The sequence below is a fragment of the Falco biarmicus genome, chromosome 1 (genome assembly GCF_023638135.1).
Source record: "Falco biarmicus isolate bFalBia1 chromosome 1, bFalBia1.pri, whole genome shotgun sequence".
Lineage (NCBI taxonomy): Eukaryota > Metazoa > Chordata > Aves > Falconiformes > Falconidae > Falco > Falco biarmicus.
This window is the reverse complement of record NC_079288.1, coordinates 104,536,293-104,553,188: the sequence shown is the minus strand read 5'-3', so window position 1 is coordinate 104,553,188 and position 16,896 is coordinate 104,536,293. Positions and strand designations below refer to the sequence as shown.

The window sequence follows — 16,896 nt, the reverse complement described above, 5'->3', positions numbered from 1 at the left end:
AGTATCTGGAGCCTAAACATCGTATTTTCTCAAAAGCAACTCATTTATCAGCATAAATCCCATTTCAAAAAAATAAAATAAAATACAAGCAGTTTAGAACACAAATGTCATTAACTTCCAGTGCCATTTAGGACTACAAGTGCATTTGTGTTCTTTGTAAAAGAAAAAAGCCTAACCCTGTAACCTGTGTTCCTAAATACCTAGGACTTTTTAAAATTAGTCACTCTACAAATTATTTGCATCAAATAATAATAACTGTAAAATGGCATATGTAAGATACAGTGATACTAATTAACAGTGCCAACAATAAAAAGGAACTTAGAAAGTTTTTTGAAACGTGTATATTTACCTGATGCCATTGTGATTAAAATTTGTAAGGCAATTGTGCCCTTTTACAAAGGGATGTTTTTAAGCTGTTTCCTTAATTCTGTGCTGTATAAAACCACAGTACTTTATCAGTCCCTCCAGAAGTTCACAGAAATTGTCTTAGGACTTAGCTAAGAGGTACAACTCTTGCCTGTACATACAATACACACCGAAACCAAAGTGCCAAACTTATTAACAAGTGGTTACTTTATGTCATGCCATACGTATCTGTGATTTGTGTGTGCCAAAAGCTCCCTCAAGGGAGCAGTCTCCTCACCTTCTACCTTATGCATCTTCTTACACAAATGTTTTCAGTTAGGCAGAACTCCTAGATATATGCATCTGAAATAGAAGGCACTGATCCAAAAAATCTACTGCTCAAATTCCTCTTTATGGGAGGGTCAAACCCAGCTTTGGGACAGCTCTATATTTAAATTTTAAAATCTGAAGTCAGGAAATGTTCTTATTTGTTGATTTGGTTCAGCTAAGCTTTTTATGAAGAAAGATCCAAGGGTCCAGGATTTTGATTTCGGTCAACTTTTGGCATCTTTATTCTAATGCCATAATGACTATGTCATTTTTAAAAGGCCATTACACAGAACTTCATTTCAAGCACTGCAAAATAAAGAGTCAAAGTACCTCAGCAGTTATCTTGAGCCTGTATTAGAGGTTACACAAGCAACATGGAATAGGAACTTAGCAAAGTTGCTCACCTTCTTCATCTGAAACATCCAGCACCTCAGTCATTGTCTCAGGTACATTTAGCTTGTGCTTTTCCGTTACAGTCTGCAAAGACAGTAACATCAATCCTCAAATTAAACATCAAAAGAAGCAGCAAGGTTTACAGCAAGATATTTTCAACAGCAACAGCAGTGGGATCTGCTGAGATATTTTAGAACATGTTTCCCCTTCCCCTAACTTTATTTTTCATCTTTACTCCAGAAGCTCCTATCCTCAGTGCTGTATAAGGTAACATTTATTCTGGCAGAAAAGTTAAAAAAAAAAAAAAAAAAAAAAAAAAAAGAGTTAGAGGAATAAGAAAAGAAAGCTCTCAGCAAATGTATTTATAAATGGTGCATGTAGAACAATTCAGCTCAATATTTCCAACATGATTTTAAAATGAATTAGGTAATGTCTACAGAAGAGTTTCAGAAAGTTGTATGTGGCATATGGAAATTATTAAATCGTAAAGCATTTGGAAATGAAGTTATGAATGATGTGCAATTTTTAAACTAAAAAAAGATGTGAAAGGTTTACACAGATCACTTGAAACATTTCTCCCCCCCAAAAAAAAGAAGTGATTACACTGCATATTAATATATCTTTCTCATAAATATGTATACTCCCCAAAATCACATATAAACTTGGGGGGAGGGGGGGGGAAGTTATTTGAACATTCCGATATATTCTATGCACCAAAAAGCTAAAAATGCTGTGATACAAGGCAAGTATGGACTGAGGACTGCTGGGAGGACACTGTTTAACTGTGAGAGCACAGAGCATGAGAACACTGGAAGATTATTTTTTTTAATGTGATTTTTAACTGCATTAATGACTTCCAGAATGAAACTGAAGATGTTAAGGGGTGCTGAATCAAGAATGGGGACATCCTTTTAGCATCAAAATAACATACTGGAGAAGGAGAGGAAGAACATAATGAGAGAAACTACAGGAAGTGCAAGGTGTGAAAAAGTTGCCTGCAGCAAACTCCTCATTGTGTTATGATATAGGACACAAAACATCAAGGACTTAAAAAAGAGCAGTCATCAGAACAGCGTTAGTCACAACAGAAAAGTATTTCCCTGGCTCCACCCAGATCTGCAGCCAGTCAGCTGAACTGGGAGCTGTGGAGGGGGTTGTCCACACATCTCCCTTTAAGGTATGTAGGAGCAGATGTGCCCCTTTGGCACAGAGAGCAATGTCAGGGGCCACGTCTTGTGAAACTCCCGCTGAGGTAGTGCTTCACTCCCTACTGTGAGTGGTACCTATCAAGCATAAATTACCATAACATGCAGAAGTAGTGGAAGAGCATACAATCTGAGGGATCGTTAATGTCAGCCAAATCCCAAGTACCTTATGCAACACGCTTTTGGGAAAATGCCCACTGATATCAAACAGTGAAGTAAACAGCAGTTTTTGTTGCGCTAACCTTACTAGGTATTTCCCAATTCTGTTTTATACTTCTCTGCTTCTAACAAACTGTTAAAGACAGCGTTCTCGAGTATCATAACATACTGCACGTCTATAGGAAAGTTACCAATAGTGTAATTACTTTGGAAAATTGGTTTTAAGAATCTGCTTTACATTTTTGAAGTATATTTAACTGTGACAGCAGTTTTCAATTCACCCTCCTGAGGTGCAAGGAAAGAACAATAACCTTTGCTTCAAATGGCAATCCCAGTTAGGCCTCCTAAATTCACTCATACCCATGATTCAAGACAATTAATTATTTCTGCTGCAGTGTTTTTCATAACACACGATCTGTGTTGAAAATTAATTTATATTCACCAAAGGCCTCCACCAATATGTCTGACTTTTTTCCCATGGCTCTCCTCAGATACAAATGCCAGGCAGCAGCAGGGTGACAAAGCCAGCAATGACAGATGGGGAGGATGCTATCGTCCAGGTGGTGTGGACCTTGTTTCTTCAAGAGTACAGCAGTAAGTTAACAAATAGATTGCAAATTAAAAATAAAAAATCACTGACAATGGGCTAAAGAAAGAAACCCAGGTGAAGGGGCTGTATATTTTTCAAGTGAAGTGGAAAGCACTGTGTGTGAATATGAGTTTACTAGCATTGTAATTGGCATTGCAACTATATCTACACAAAGTGTACTGCAAATTCTCTATTGCCAGTTCATTTGTTCCCCATGTAAAATAGCTGAAAAATCAGGGGGAAAAAAAAAAGGCAAGAGGAGGTGACCAGCTAAGGGAAAGAAAGGGTCTGCCTAGGAGTCACAAATGCTAGATTTTGTATGTCTGCTGTACGACCAAAATTTATTTAAGAAAAGTTTGTTCCCAACCTTAGCTTATGTACAAAATCCATTTGCTTAGAAGAACACAGAAGTGAACGGACACTACAATACTCCAGTCCACAAGCTACAGGTATACAGGAACACTGTATACAGTCTTTCCATTAACTTAGATCTGCAGACCCTAGTAACTAAGGTTTATTTATCATAATTTTTTTAATTAATTTTGTTTTTACAGGCCCTTATATAATAACAATCGGGTCTCTGACTAAGGCTCTTAGACATTATTATTTATTTACAGAGAAGTAAGGATACTTTATTTACTTCCTGATTTTCCCTTCAGTCAGAGAAAATTATTCTATAATTTAACGATTGAAACAAAGTTTGGAAAACAGAATCAAGAGAGAACATGTGTGTGCATGCACGTGTGTGTGTTTTGGAAGGAAAAGAAAGGTGTAATGCTATCTCTAGAACACTGAACTCCACTATTAATTCTACATCAATTCCCAACAGAAGTTGTAAATTCATGGTTTTAGATGACCTTTTAATTTAATGCTAGATTTTTTTAAAATTGATAGGCACATTAGAAACGTTAAATGCTCTTAACATTTTAAATCTGTATCTAGCCCCATGAATGACCCACTATGAAAATTTCTCAAAGTATATTTCTCAAAATCCCTACTGTTTAGGGCCACTGAGAATTCAATGATGTACTTCAAGCTTCTGTATTTAACACCTTCACTGTAAGGCCAGATTTCCATCTGGTGGGTATACAATTCAGGTATATGAACCTATATGTACATTCAGCGATTATGGGCAACTTCAAAGCTCCTCATATATTCATTTGTCCACAGGAAGACTATATCTGTTTGTATAAATACCCCAAAACTTAATTGCATAGCAAACATTTGAAAGTCTAGCTTATTCTGATTTACTTCCTGTTCACCTCTAATCCTTGAGTAAGTGCACTTTATGCCCTCTATTGCTTTATATTCATGTGGCTCCACTAATAATAATGCTAATGCAAGTAAGAGGAAAATTTGTTCGAAGTTAGACCAAAGGCTTTGGCACTGGAGATCTTTTCCTCATCTCAAATGCCAGTGACTTGAATATCAATAAAGCATCAGCCTGTCTAACATCCGCCATGCATCACTCAGCTACAACCTCAGAGAATGAAGTAGCTATGGTGACAGCACCTTTTTTTTCAGTGCTAAATGCTGTGTTCTGGTTTGGCAACACCAACCTCACCATCTGGAGAACTTTATTGCAGGGAGTGCCTGTAATTTATCCCTCCTTTTTAGGACTTTTTCTAAATTATGTTTAATCTACATTCCTCACCATGAACAGCACCACCAGAGGTTTATATTCTGTATATCCCTAAGGTACAAGAATCCGACAAATTCATAGCTGAAAAATCTGCTGAGCTTATCGCGAGTTCCCACCTGACTTTTAAAAGCAGTGCTTTGTACACAGACACAGTTCAAGATTTCAGATTTCTCTTACATGCAAGCATTAGAGGTCAACTATGCAAGTAAGGTTCGGTATTTGATTCAGTCCTAAACTCCAAGCATCTGGTATCTGGTAGAAAAATCCATTACCCTCAAAGTTTAAAGAAACATTTATCCAAAGTAAATAACTCACAGGTGCCTTTTCATAGTGTAATCCCTGTTATTACAAAGCATCTAATACTTACATATGACAAGGTACAAAGCTCCACAGTGCAACACAATGTATGATAGGAAGAAGTTACAACTTATATCAGGGCACAAATGGGAAAAGTGTGCCAGGACACAGCACAGAGAACAGCAAAGGTATCATTTCAGGCTAATAAATATACTTCTGAAAAGAGCTACAGTTTGTCAAAAAAAATTTTACCTAGGTTTCTTTTTTCTAAATCTCTGGAGATATATATATATATATGTTTATGCATGTACAAGTGTGATGCACTATATAATTAAACAAGAACACAAAATAAATCGCAACAAAAACATACAATCTTTATTAAGAGACTTCTGGAATTATGCTTGTCCAAACCTGACTCAGTCTGATCTTTGCAGGTCATTAATAAATTATGGCTCGCTCTATTTGTAACCTTATGCCGTGTTACTTTTATTTCATCTTCCTTGGTTAATATCTGTGAGACCTGCTGTCAGCATGTGACAAAATAAAAATTATTTTCCCATTTTTTTCACAAGAGACTTTGGATTCCTTCCCTTCCCCTAACCCTCTCCCTGACCGAGTAGTGGCATCTTGAAAGCAATCTGTGGATTTTTATGCCTCTGAGCTTCTAAATGACATCCAGATCAGACAGGTTTTCTAGACTGCTAATTCTTCTTGCATTAAAAAAAAAAAAAAACCAACCAAAAATACCACCCACTCCCCAAAAAAAAGCAAAACCAAACATAACCTTACAACAGTGTTACACAAGATAAAATGCAGTAATGGAAATTTAAATTAACACTAATTTCTTAAACGATGCACTATCTCTAATGTTCTCTCTTCCTACCTGCTAAAAGACTTGTAGATAGGAGGTAAAAGTCCAAGAGAACAAACCCTTACCCTCCCAGAGTGTCAGAATATATGTTTTCTCTGGCTTAAAGCAACAGTACCACCTTGCTGATGTTCAGCAAATACTATTTATTCACAGACCCTTAAGTCAAAATACAGACTACCAGGAGTATGGAGGACTGAGCACAAAAGGGAAGATTCTTTTGTATGCTGGAAAAATAGGATCTATTTGAACTGAAAGTGACTTGAGAACAAGATGACTGATGTGATTCAGAGCCATCTAGTGAGCATCATTAATCTTGGCACCAGTCCATGGCTAGCACAGTCCAAATGCTAAGAAGTTTGCTCTGGTGTGCTGCAACGGGTGAGCCTCAGTAGGTGTCAAAAGTGTGGCAGTGTAAGGACAGAATGAAAAGGAGAGGTGAAAAGAGAAACAGGACAGGATCTAAACAACAATGCACAAACTTCTGAAAAGTTTGGGTTTGCAGCTCAGACCCTTATCTAGAAAAAAGTTTTACTCTGTTTTTAAATAGTTGTTTTCCATCTGTATACACATAGATTTTGTTACCTAGCTCAGTGAAGCCTGTTGTGTTGCACACACTTCCACGTGCTTACAAAATGTACTGAAGGCACTGGAGCACTTTTGCAAAAATCCAACAGAAAAGGGGGATTAAACCAGAAAAAAAAAAAAACAAAAAAAAAAGGGAAGAGATACATGGAGAGTCTGAGGGAAGAAAAGAAATATAACATTCTGAATAAAGAAGAGAGACATTTTAATGCATCTGCAACTCACAGTTGTGGTGGTAGTAATCTCCTCCGTTACAACCTTCAGCGTATCGACCACTGAGATATATCCCAGACGCCTTGCAATAGCTAAGGCAGTGTTACCATTCTGAAGAGAAGAGAGAAGGGGAGAGAGAGCGCAATGAGAGGGAGGATTGTGATGTGAACCAATGAGATCACTCTCAACACTGCATGAGCCAGCATTTCCATCCAAAACAAGGCACAGCCTAGGAAAATCACTGTTTTTTCACTGTTACATCTGACTCTGCCTTTATAACTTCTTTAAGACTATAGCCCTGATTACCATGGTAACACAACACACTTACATCTGCCTGCTATTCTAAATAAAAAAGTGCTGTATGGTTTAACCCTTCAGGGCTCAAATTTCACTATACAGGATGTCTTGCCTGCAGAAGTTCATGTTTTATTTTGCAGAAATGGTTCTACGTCAGAAATACTCTTCTAAAAAAATGTATTTTAAAATGTTACAGTTTCACTTCCATTTGAAAATCAAATCTTTATGAGGTACAATGCCCACTTTGGGGAATACAAGATTACAGCTGTGTTGTCCACATACACTTCTGTTCCTCTTTACAACAAAACATATGTCCAATAAAAGTACACAAAAGCTAATGGCCTAATAAACACAAACACAATCTATATAAGGCTTGGGGGTGGGGAATTAACTTATATTTAAATACATTTATTTGCAGTTTAAATGCCCATGATATATACACGTGCGAGTCATCAAACGGTGGTCATTGAAATGATAATTTAGTAAGTGTTTAAGCCAATTTATCTCCATTTCATCACCTGGAACACTGGCAGTCCATGGATCCCATGTCACTCAACTTGGGGAGAGGAGGAAAGGATGTTTACGTGAGCCTTTGTAAAGAGCTCTACACAGAACTGGTTTATGTTATTTTGCACTGAACCAAAGGACGACGTACTGGCCTACTGGTGGAATCAAGGAAAGCCACTGTACTGCTCTTTGCACTGAAATGATTTCTCTTGTGACCCCACTGCACTGTGCGCAGGATATCAGCCTGAGGGCTTCTTTCTACTTCAGGATTGGCTTTAGTTATCTATAATTTAATTTCTTTATTAGCCTAGCTCAGCAACCCTGAAGCAACACAGCATTTGCAGATAAGCAGTGCAAAATGAATAGATTATCATCTTCACAGCAAAAAAAAACCAAACCCAAACCTGACTCTTACTGTCACTTGCACATTAACTGCTCATATCCCGCTCCCATATTCCCCTGCCAGATGTCTCAGGTTGAAATTCTATCTCAAGCTAGAGGTTGCTATGTGTGGACAAGAACAGATCTAGTACCTGAGAAAGCATGCAGACTGTGCAGTAAAGACAGATTCCTGAGACCTTGCTTGGATTTGGGTTAGATTTGGGCGTGACAGCCCCAACATGAGGACTGAAAGCAAGCAGAGACACCTTCGGTTGAATATGCCCAATAGTACCTACAGCCCCAGGAGCTGACTACAATGACCTCTCGCTTGATGATCTGGTGCATAAACTCATATTTTAGACAACTTCACAGAAGATTATACAATGTGATCGTTCCAGGACCAAACAGGGTGCCAGCACTGATTTAAGCATGCACAATAAATGTACACAGACACCCGATCCATTCTGGGGAACAACACAAGTTTTGGACATTCTAGCTGCATTTAGAGATCCCCCAATTAGAGGTGACTAATAACAACATCAACATGAAATGGGATGATTGCATTCCTGGCTGACCAGGCAGAAGGAGCTGTGCCAGAAGTTAATGAGCATCTTTGAGGAGGTATTAACGTCAGTCAACTCAGTAAGAACCTGAAACAGATCCAGTGAATAGGGGGACAGAAATTTGGGTCTAAATCTTCAAAAAAGCCCAGGTTCTGACTTTCCCTTCATTTTTTATGGAAAAATCCTTACTGATACCAATTTACAGACACAAGTGTTGAGGCAGAGGGCAACTGAACAAGCACAACACAGCTAGCTGTGGCCAGCCTGACCCTGCAGCTCAGAAATTAGTTTCCCTACCTCAAGTTTAGCTTAGTGCACAATGAGTTAGTTTTGGTCTGAACTACCTTAAGAGGATAAGGAAAAGAAAAGGAAGTTGCATTTACACATCTGACAGCCAGCTGCATGAGGAATACAGTGTGCTCTCAAACCCTCAAAAAGGAAAGAAAAAAACTGTCCAGGGAAACAAGTTCCCACTGACAGTTTTCAGACTTACAGTGGTGATGGCGTTGGGCTTGGCCCCATGCTGGAGAAGAACGTTAATGATGTGAGTGTGGCCTTGCTGAGCAGCTTGGTGAAGAGGAGTATACCCATTCTGTTGTCCAAGGTGGTTCCAATAAAAGCAAACAAACAAAGAACAACAACCACCAGTGATTAGACACTTTGCTTTGCTTCCTTCTGCTCCTTTTGAGACATTTCAAAAAGAAATTATGGTCCATCAACCCAAAGTTAATCTTCAGTAATAATAATATGCCTTCCCCAGATTAATGAAAAGATAAAGGAAGATTATATTTTTATTTATAAATCATCTTTCATCTACAACATAAACAATCTCGAGAATCCCTCATTTCCTAAATCAGAAGGAGGAACAATGCTGAATGGTTAAGTTAAAGTGGCATGTTGAGGACACAGAATCATAGCTGGGGCAGAGAACATTTTTCTTCCTCTGACATCTTAGTTTTCTATAGAAGCCCCAAGATTTGCCTTTAAAATATTTCAGCCAAGTTAAAAAAATATATGATTTTTAACAGCAGTGATTTGAGAATACTTGCTTTTAAAAAGGCTAACAATACATACCTATTACAAATGTCAATCAATTTTAGCTATACTTTGCCTTCAAAAGGCTAGACCAAGCTGTAATTACACCTAAAACCATGTATACAATGTCTGTATTAATAAACATGCTTAACTCCATAGACTTATCTGCTCCAGTGATTCATTCTAATGTTACGTAATACAGAAACATAAGCGAAGTGTACTTCAGCTTGTTGATCTGAGATGGTATTGTGTAAGTCCAGTCAGGCAATTCATTTACAAAATTATCTGCAATTGGCTTTGAAAGCAAGAAGAGAATAAACTAGAAGAAACACCAAGTTGATCTTACTGTACACTTATGCAAAGCCTGGGGGGAGGCTCTGAAAGACACACTCTGACAGTTATCCTTTTTGCAAAGTAATAAATGCAAGTAATGCTTTGTACTACTAATTAGATAGTGATAGTACAGAACTCTTACTGTTCTTATATTTACAGTATGCGTGCAAGGACTACTAAGAAATTGAAGGAGGAATTTACTGTGGGTTGTAGCGCAAAGTAAATATGCTATCTTTACTTAAATATTAGTGCAGCCCCTCAAAAACAGAATTCACCCATATTATTTTACATTGGAGATCGCAAAAACCATCATGCAGGCTTTCTCTAACTAAAGACCAAGCTGCAATAGAGGTTACTTATTCTTTAACACGCCTATCCTGAATCCAGCCAGGATGGATTTGCTCTTTAAACTGATTCCACAGTACCAGCTGACAGGTTGCCAGTATTTTTATTAGTCCCTAGGCATAAGATTTTGGAGAACAACTGCCCCATACTCTCATGCAAACTTGCTGACTTTAATTATTCTAAATAAGTGAACTACCTGGGGAAATGGTGTCAGAACCTGGCCCAGCGCCCCCTCAGACATACAGTGAGACCTAATACTAAAGACACAAGTATGTCTGTCCCTTTAGTCAGCCTCCAAATACCTCAGCTGAATGTCTTGGCAGCTATCATTTGGATCCTGCCAGTGTCTGCTTTATTAATTCCTATCAGCTGTTTTTCTAGTAGTGTGGCCTGTTCTTTCGGAATCCCTGGATTTTGCCCATTGATTCTGGGTGATCTCACAAGGCATAGGCCAGCATCTTTTATTTATTTACTGTGCTGTTTCTTACCACATTGAGCTGTGACCACTGTGGCGAAATGGTGCTACTTTGAGAAATTATCCATCCCAGAGGTTGCGGCTGGGGACAGAGGAGCTGGCCAGACGGACCAGCAGACCACAAGCCTGTGACTTTGATTGGATCTTAGAAATACAAAGTATGCCCCTAGAAATATCAACAGATTTCTTCACGTTCATCCCAAGACATCCAACCTGAAGCTAGTAGCTAGCTATTGCCTGAAGCCAGTTTTAACTAAGCTGAAGCCCTGCAGCTCTTGAGTTTACCTTCTCTTTCTGATAAGGGTGATGGAATGATATCTGGGATGCAACACACCACTGCTGTCACCAGAACCTCTCTGTGTATACTCAGGAGAGGGACAATTCTTGATACAAAACACATCACATTCAGCTGTTGTGCCACCAGTTTATACTAGAAGAAACTGCTGGAGTCAGTGGATTTTGTTCAGACTTTGGCTAGAGGCAGTCAGTACCATTTCAGTGTAACTGGTCAGTAACACTGTACCCAGATTCCCCTCAAAAAACCCCAAACCTATCTTCAGTAAACTGCATTCCCCCACCACAGCTGCTTCCTCTCCCAAAGTCATACCACCCACACATTGATCAGCTGTAATTCTTCCCACTCTTCTCCCAGCAGATTGGAAAGAACCTGGCATCACCCTCAAAGTGTCTGAATTGATACATATTAGTTTGGCAGCACACTGGTACTACACTGGTGTAAACCATGTGTAAATGAGATCAGAAAGAAGCTTGCATTTGTTAGTTTGCAAGTAAAAAAAAAAAAAAAAAAAAACCAGAGAGAGAGACAAAATAAATTGATTCTCTATCTCCTTCTTTCATATACCTGAAGAGTTATCTGACTTTTCCTTTGTGAACACCACACAATGAGATGTAGCAGACAGAAAGGATTCCACTACAGCCACGAATCACCATATGTTGACATCTACCATGCAATAATCATAGTTTCCCAGTAAAAAGGCACCTATGGTATGTATTTGTAGTGCTTGGTTACCAGGTTCACTACAAAGAGCAAAAGCAAGCAATGAAGAATTCTTTACCTTTGTTTTAGCATTGACATTTGCTCCCTGCTTGAGAAGAAAATTCACCATTTTGATGTTTCCATAGTGGCACGCCACAATTAAAGGTGTATAACCAAGCTACAATAAGAGAACAAAGAAGTAAAACTGCAAGCTCAGTGGAACATTCCTTTTACAATGGTAGCATCCCTTGGCACACTGGACACAGCAGCCCCTCCATGATTTACCTTTGTCTGAGCATCTTGGTTTGCACCATGCTTTGTGAGTATTTCAGCTACATTTACTTTATCCTCTTGAGCTGCAAGATGTAAGGATGTCAGTCCAGTCTGGAGGTGGAATATACAAAATAAATAAAGAAAAAAATAAGACTAAAAGCTACTTTACGTGAGGAAAGAAATCTAGACTTTCCCACTTCCTCATCTTTAAAACATGAAGAGATCCTAACTATAGCTCCTAAGTATGTGTGGTTTTTTTAAACAAAATAGAGTTGATGTTTCTCCTGTTCTGGCTCACAAACAGCTCCAAAGCAATTACATCACCATAACCACAGAGTAAGACTTTCAGGCATCAATGATCATGCTTGGATTTTATACAATAATGTCACTCGGGTAGCTGAGGAGCCCATTAATAAATTAGGGAATCGCATTCACTGTGCTTCCCACTCCTCAGACAGAAAACGGAACCTTGACAACAGCAGGCACGAGTCAGAAATAAGAAAATATCTCCAGAAATAGATCCCATTCAAAGATACCAAAGAAATGGATGCAGCCTTTAACCAAGAGCTCACTGTGATCACGCACACAGTACTTGCCTGTCAACAAGGCCAGGAACAAATTTTGTAAGAGAAATTAAAATCACCCTATTTCTCTTTGGTTAGGTAGCATAATACATTAATTCCAGACAACAAGAGCATTGAGCTTTCTATTTTGACTTGTATGAACAAAAGCTGCAGGCTTTTGACCTTAAGTAAGTAAGACGTACATATATACCTGGATAAATCTGGTGACCTATGATGATCTACACTAATGTTTTTTTGGGGGAGAACTTGTTTTCCTATGAAAAAGCTGTCATGTACAATCATTAAAAAAAAAACACCAAGAAAATTGGAAAAGCCCTCCATAGGCTTTTTCTCACTGGCTACTCTGTTAATAATGTTGTTTTGCTATTTGCCAGACCCTGCCAATTACTTCCACTTGGAAAGAAGGCTGAAGGGTAAATACATGAGAAAAATTGTCTTTGCCGGCAACAAGACTGAACTGTTTTAGACTGTAACTCTCAGTTTCTGATAGAACCTTTTAAAAGTACCCACGGACCCACAAACTCCAGAATTTTACATTCCTCTTCCTTTGCAGCTAATGTAAAACTTCAGGAGCATACGTAAAACACCTGAGAGATGGCAAGGTTGCAGCACAAAAGAAAAAAAAAAAAATACTGCAGTCCTACCTTCCTGAATGCTCAGAAACTATTTTCTCTTGGTCTGCCTTTCCTCCTGTAACCTCTCTACCAGAGCCAAGCATTTTCCTCTGGTCACAGCAAACAGCTGCAGCTCCCTCTGTGCATTACTCAGTACAGGTATTAATTACATGATATAAGCTAATCAGTCAATACATCTGCCAGTCCTAGATTTCTTCTCACTTCTGCTGTTCACCCACCTGTTGTCACTTCTGCACTCTCAGAAATATGTATATAAGGAAGTGAAGCTGAGAATTCCTGACAACGTGACATCATTCCTGCACTGTACTTTGCATCTTACTGGATACTCCCACCCACAGTACTTCGTCTCTGGCCGTGAGTTACCTTTGTTGCCACATGGATATTGGATCCTTTCTCCAAAAGTAAGGTCACCATGTCAGTGTGACCTTCTTGGGAGGCCAAATGAAGCGGAGTGACTCCCTGCTTGGTCAAAATGTTGGTCTCAGCCCCATAGTTCAATAGAGTGGAAGCTATCTGCATCTGGTTTTTCTTGGCAGCAATATGCAGAGGAGTGTATCCATTCTAACACCAGTCAGGAAACAAAATGAGAATAAAGTTAACACAACAGCCATGTAAGCCTAAGAGGTCAGCTACCATAAAGCAGCATTATTTTATGTTACCCTTTATTACTAGATATGAGGGTTCATTACATTTTCAAAGCCAGACATGTCCCACATGGCCCTGCTGTTGTGTTGCTTTGTCCATCTGTTATTTTCACCATCTAAACAAGAACAAAGCCAGCCCTTGCTAGGGTGGGCAGGACTGTTCAGCAGATACCTCCAAATTATCCCCGAGTTTGACACCTACATTTTGAATAACCTATGTTGTAAATATTCACTTTTGACTGATGAGTGACATTCTCAGCGATGAGTGATGGGTGCACACTCTTCATCACATTATGCTTTTTCGGAGCGTGTGGGTAGAGGTGTGTTTGCATATGGAATTTTGATACAGCTCATCACGGCACTGGCTGGAAACAGCAACAGGGAGAAATGTTTTTCTGAGCAAATTAACAATTTAAGCAAAGTAGAATGGCATTGATGGTTCTTTCTGGCAATAAGACAACTTCCCATTTTAATTGCTTTACAACACACTGTGGGGGAAAATTCTGGGTTACAGCAGACAGTCTCCCTGGAGGTGTTCTGCGGGCTGGTCTATGTTTGGGTTTTGTTTTAAAAGGAAGCTTTACCAAACTATCCTACTGCAACTGCAGCTTTTGCTACTCTGCATGCACCGCTATGGAAACCACAGATCTGATACGATCACTTCACAGACAAGCCGCATTTTTTGGCAGCACATACAACAGCAGCCTCACATGGGGCAGAACATTCTGACATCAGCACCAATCTGGTTGTTATTTTCGCCTTTTAGTAGCCTCTGCCTAACATAGCGATATCATGACACCGCTCCTAACCCCAGAATGAATTCTCTGTATGCGTGGTCAGAATATGCATATCATTTCTAATATTACACAATGCTAAAGTGACCTCCAGCTATGACTGAAGCCCATAAAACTGGGCTGAGACACATACTTAGATACACATACATATTTTTCAGTATTTTTCATATTTTACGTTCTTCTTCAACAGAGGTCTGAGGGAGCTGTATGCTAACTCACACAGCGGCCCAGCTTCCCGCCAGGAGCCTCAGGCAGCTCAGCCACTCACCCGGTCCCATCTCGTCCACCCAAAGCCCCCCCAACCCCTCCAGGCATCCCATTCCACTGTCTGACCCCACACACCCTGGCAATTACTTATTTTTTTTCACAGAACCACGCATCATGTCTGTTGGGAAGGAGCTGTGAGCCCAGCGAGCCCACCGCTGACCATGGCCCCAGGCGCCGCATCTGTGTGTGTGTTAAACCCCCCCGGGTGGTGACGCCGCCCCCTCCCCGGGCAGCCTGTGCCCGTGCCGGGCCACCCTTTCCCTGAAGACATTTTTCCCGATATCCAGCCTAAACCTGCCCTGGCGCAGCCTGGGGCCGTTCCCTCTTGTCCTGTCGCTTGTTCCCTGGGAGCAGAGACCGACCCCCCCTCACAGCCCCTGTCAGGCAGCTGTGGGGAGCAGTCAGGCCCCCCCAGCCCCTCTCCAGGCACACACCCCCGGCCGCGGGCGGGCTCCCCTCAGGCGGGCGGCGGGGCTCACCTTGGCGGTGGCGTGTGGCGAGGCGCCCTTCTCCAGCAGCAGCAGCGCCACCTTCTGGTTGTCGTAGTGGGCCGCCACGTGGAGGGGGGTGAGGCCGTTCTGTAAGGGCGGTTACGGCGTTAGGCTGCGCTCGGCGGGGGCGGCCGCGTTACGGAGCCGTTAGTGCGGGACGGGAGGGGACAAGAGGGGACGGGAGGGGCGGGGGGCAAAGCCAGGGCAGTGGGCATGGCCAGGGGCGGCGGCCGCCGTTAGTGGGGAGAAGCGGTGGCGCGGGGTGAGCGCGGGCGGCCGCACGGGTTGTCCCCTCTCAGGGCGCAGGCTGAGGGGATCCCGCCGCGGGGCGCCCCCGTGTTCGCCCTCTCGGGTCTGGGCAGTGCGATGGCCCCGACGCTTCCCGAGAGCCCCGTGGGCCCTCAGCACCCCGTGCCCTCCTGCCAGGGCCGCGGACCCCACACATGGCCATCACCGTGGGGGAGCGCGGCCCTGACAAAGGGCTGCGGTCGCCTTCCGTGTGCGTGTTTCACGCAGCTCTCGCGTAAGGAAGAATCCAAAATGCTGCTGACTTGTTTTTTTCTTTCACAGCAGTACCTTGCCAGCTGAATCAGGAGAGGCACGACGCTGCAGCAGGAGCTTTGCCACTTCCAGGCTCCCGTATTTGGCCGCCACATGCAAAGGTGTGAATCCCTTCTGAAAAAATCCAGGAGACAAAAAGCAGATGTTTGCGTTAAAGGTCAGGCTGACATCTCTCTTCTAAGAACTACATCTTATGTGCTTACTCTTCAAGCTATATTCTAGCTCGCAGAATCAAGTCATACCTGGAAAGAGCATCACCTCTTGAAAGCACTTTGAGATGCATGAAATACAAGAAAATAACTTTTCCGTATATTATTCTGTCTCAAGTACATGCTGTCAGGCTGGCAGACATCTTATCTGATGCAGACTCTACTAGCGACATACACTCTGTGTGTGGGCAACAAAGGCACATGTTCAAATTCCTACTCCAAACCAGCTTCACTTTTTAGTTCCATGATGACAGCTTAAGAAGTATTTCCTGTATCAATTGTTGCCAGTAACAATGAAACACCAACCAAATTCAGTGAGGAAAGCTCCAAACATCATATTCCTCCTTTAGAGTTTGGTGAAGAATGATGTGTACTGGGACTCATGTACCACACAGTCACCGAGTTCTGCCACAGTCTCTGAACTGCAGCTAAAAAAAAAGTCATGCCTGACTCAATGGCAGTGCTTTTGGAAACACACTGCAACAAGGCTGAAAACCTTGTCTTTTAGAGAGTCCTTTTCTGTATGTTTTAATAATGCTTGTCAGTACAACAGAGGTGTAAGGTCCATGACAAACTAACATGCTCTTTGCTGGATCTTTTAAATTTAAAAAACCGTGTTGATAAGGAAACCCATGGATGCAAGACAGTAGGTGGCAGGTTGCACTGCTGCCCTGACAGCGATTCCAGGGAACTACAATGACCTATCTGACTGACACGTAAGTGATGTGTAACGTTTATTATCATTATCATCTTGTTCCATTAATCCCACCTTAGAAAGGGTTTACATCAGGGAGTCTCAAATATTTCCAGTATCATGAATCACAGGTTTGTAGAGAGATCACCTAGTGGACTACTACATCTCCTATTCATAATTATAGA

General features: G+C 41.1%; 1 protein-coding gene across 39 annotated transcripts in view; it reads right to left on the bottom strand.

Annotated features, from left to right (window-relative positions):
* ANK2 (ankyrin 2) overlaps positions 1–16,896 on the bottom strand; it is a 382,388-nt gene that overhangs the window by 83,638 nt on the left and 281,854 nt on the right. For 33 of the 39 annotated variants that reach the window (XM_056356296.1, XM_056356314.1, XM_056356324.1 and 30 more), the window contains 8 exons: positions 15,824–15,922; positions 15,236–15,334; positions 13,415–13,612; positions 11,845–11,943; positions 11,639–11,737; positions 8,868–8,966; positions 6,639–6,737; positions 1,080–1,152 (listed from right to left, as the gene is read on the bottom strand). In XM_056356296.1, coding sequence (XP_056212271.1) covers positions 1,080–1,152; positions 6,639–6,737; positions 8,868–8,966; positions 11,639–11,737; positions 11,845–11,943; positions 13,415–13,612; positions 15,236–15,334; positions 15,824–15,922 — 865 coding nt within the window. The remainder of the gene's footprint in view (positions 1–1,079; positions 1,153–6,638; positions 6,738–8,867; positions 8,967–11,638; positions 11,738–11,844; positions 11,944–13,414; positions 13,613–15,235; positions 15,335–15,823; positions 15,923–16,896) is intronic. The other 6 variants (XM_056356345.1, XM_056356580.1, XM_056356305.1 and 3 more) reach the window with 1 other exon arrangement.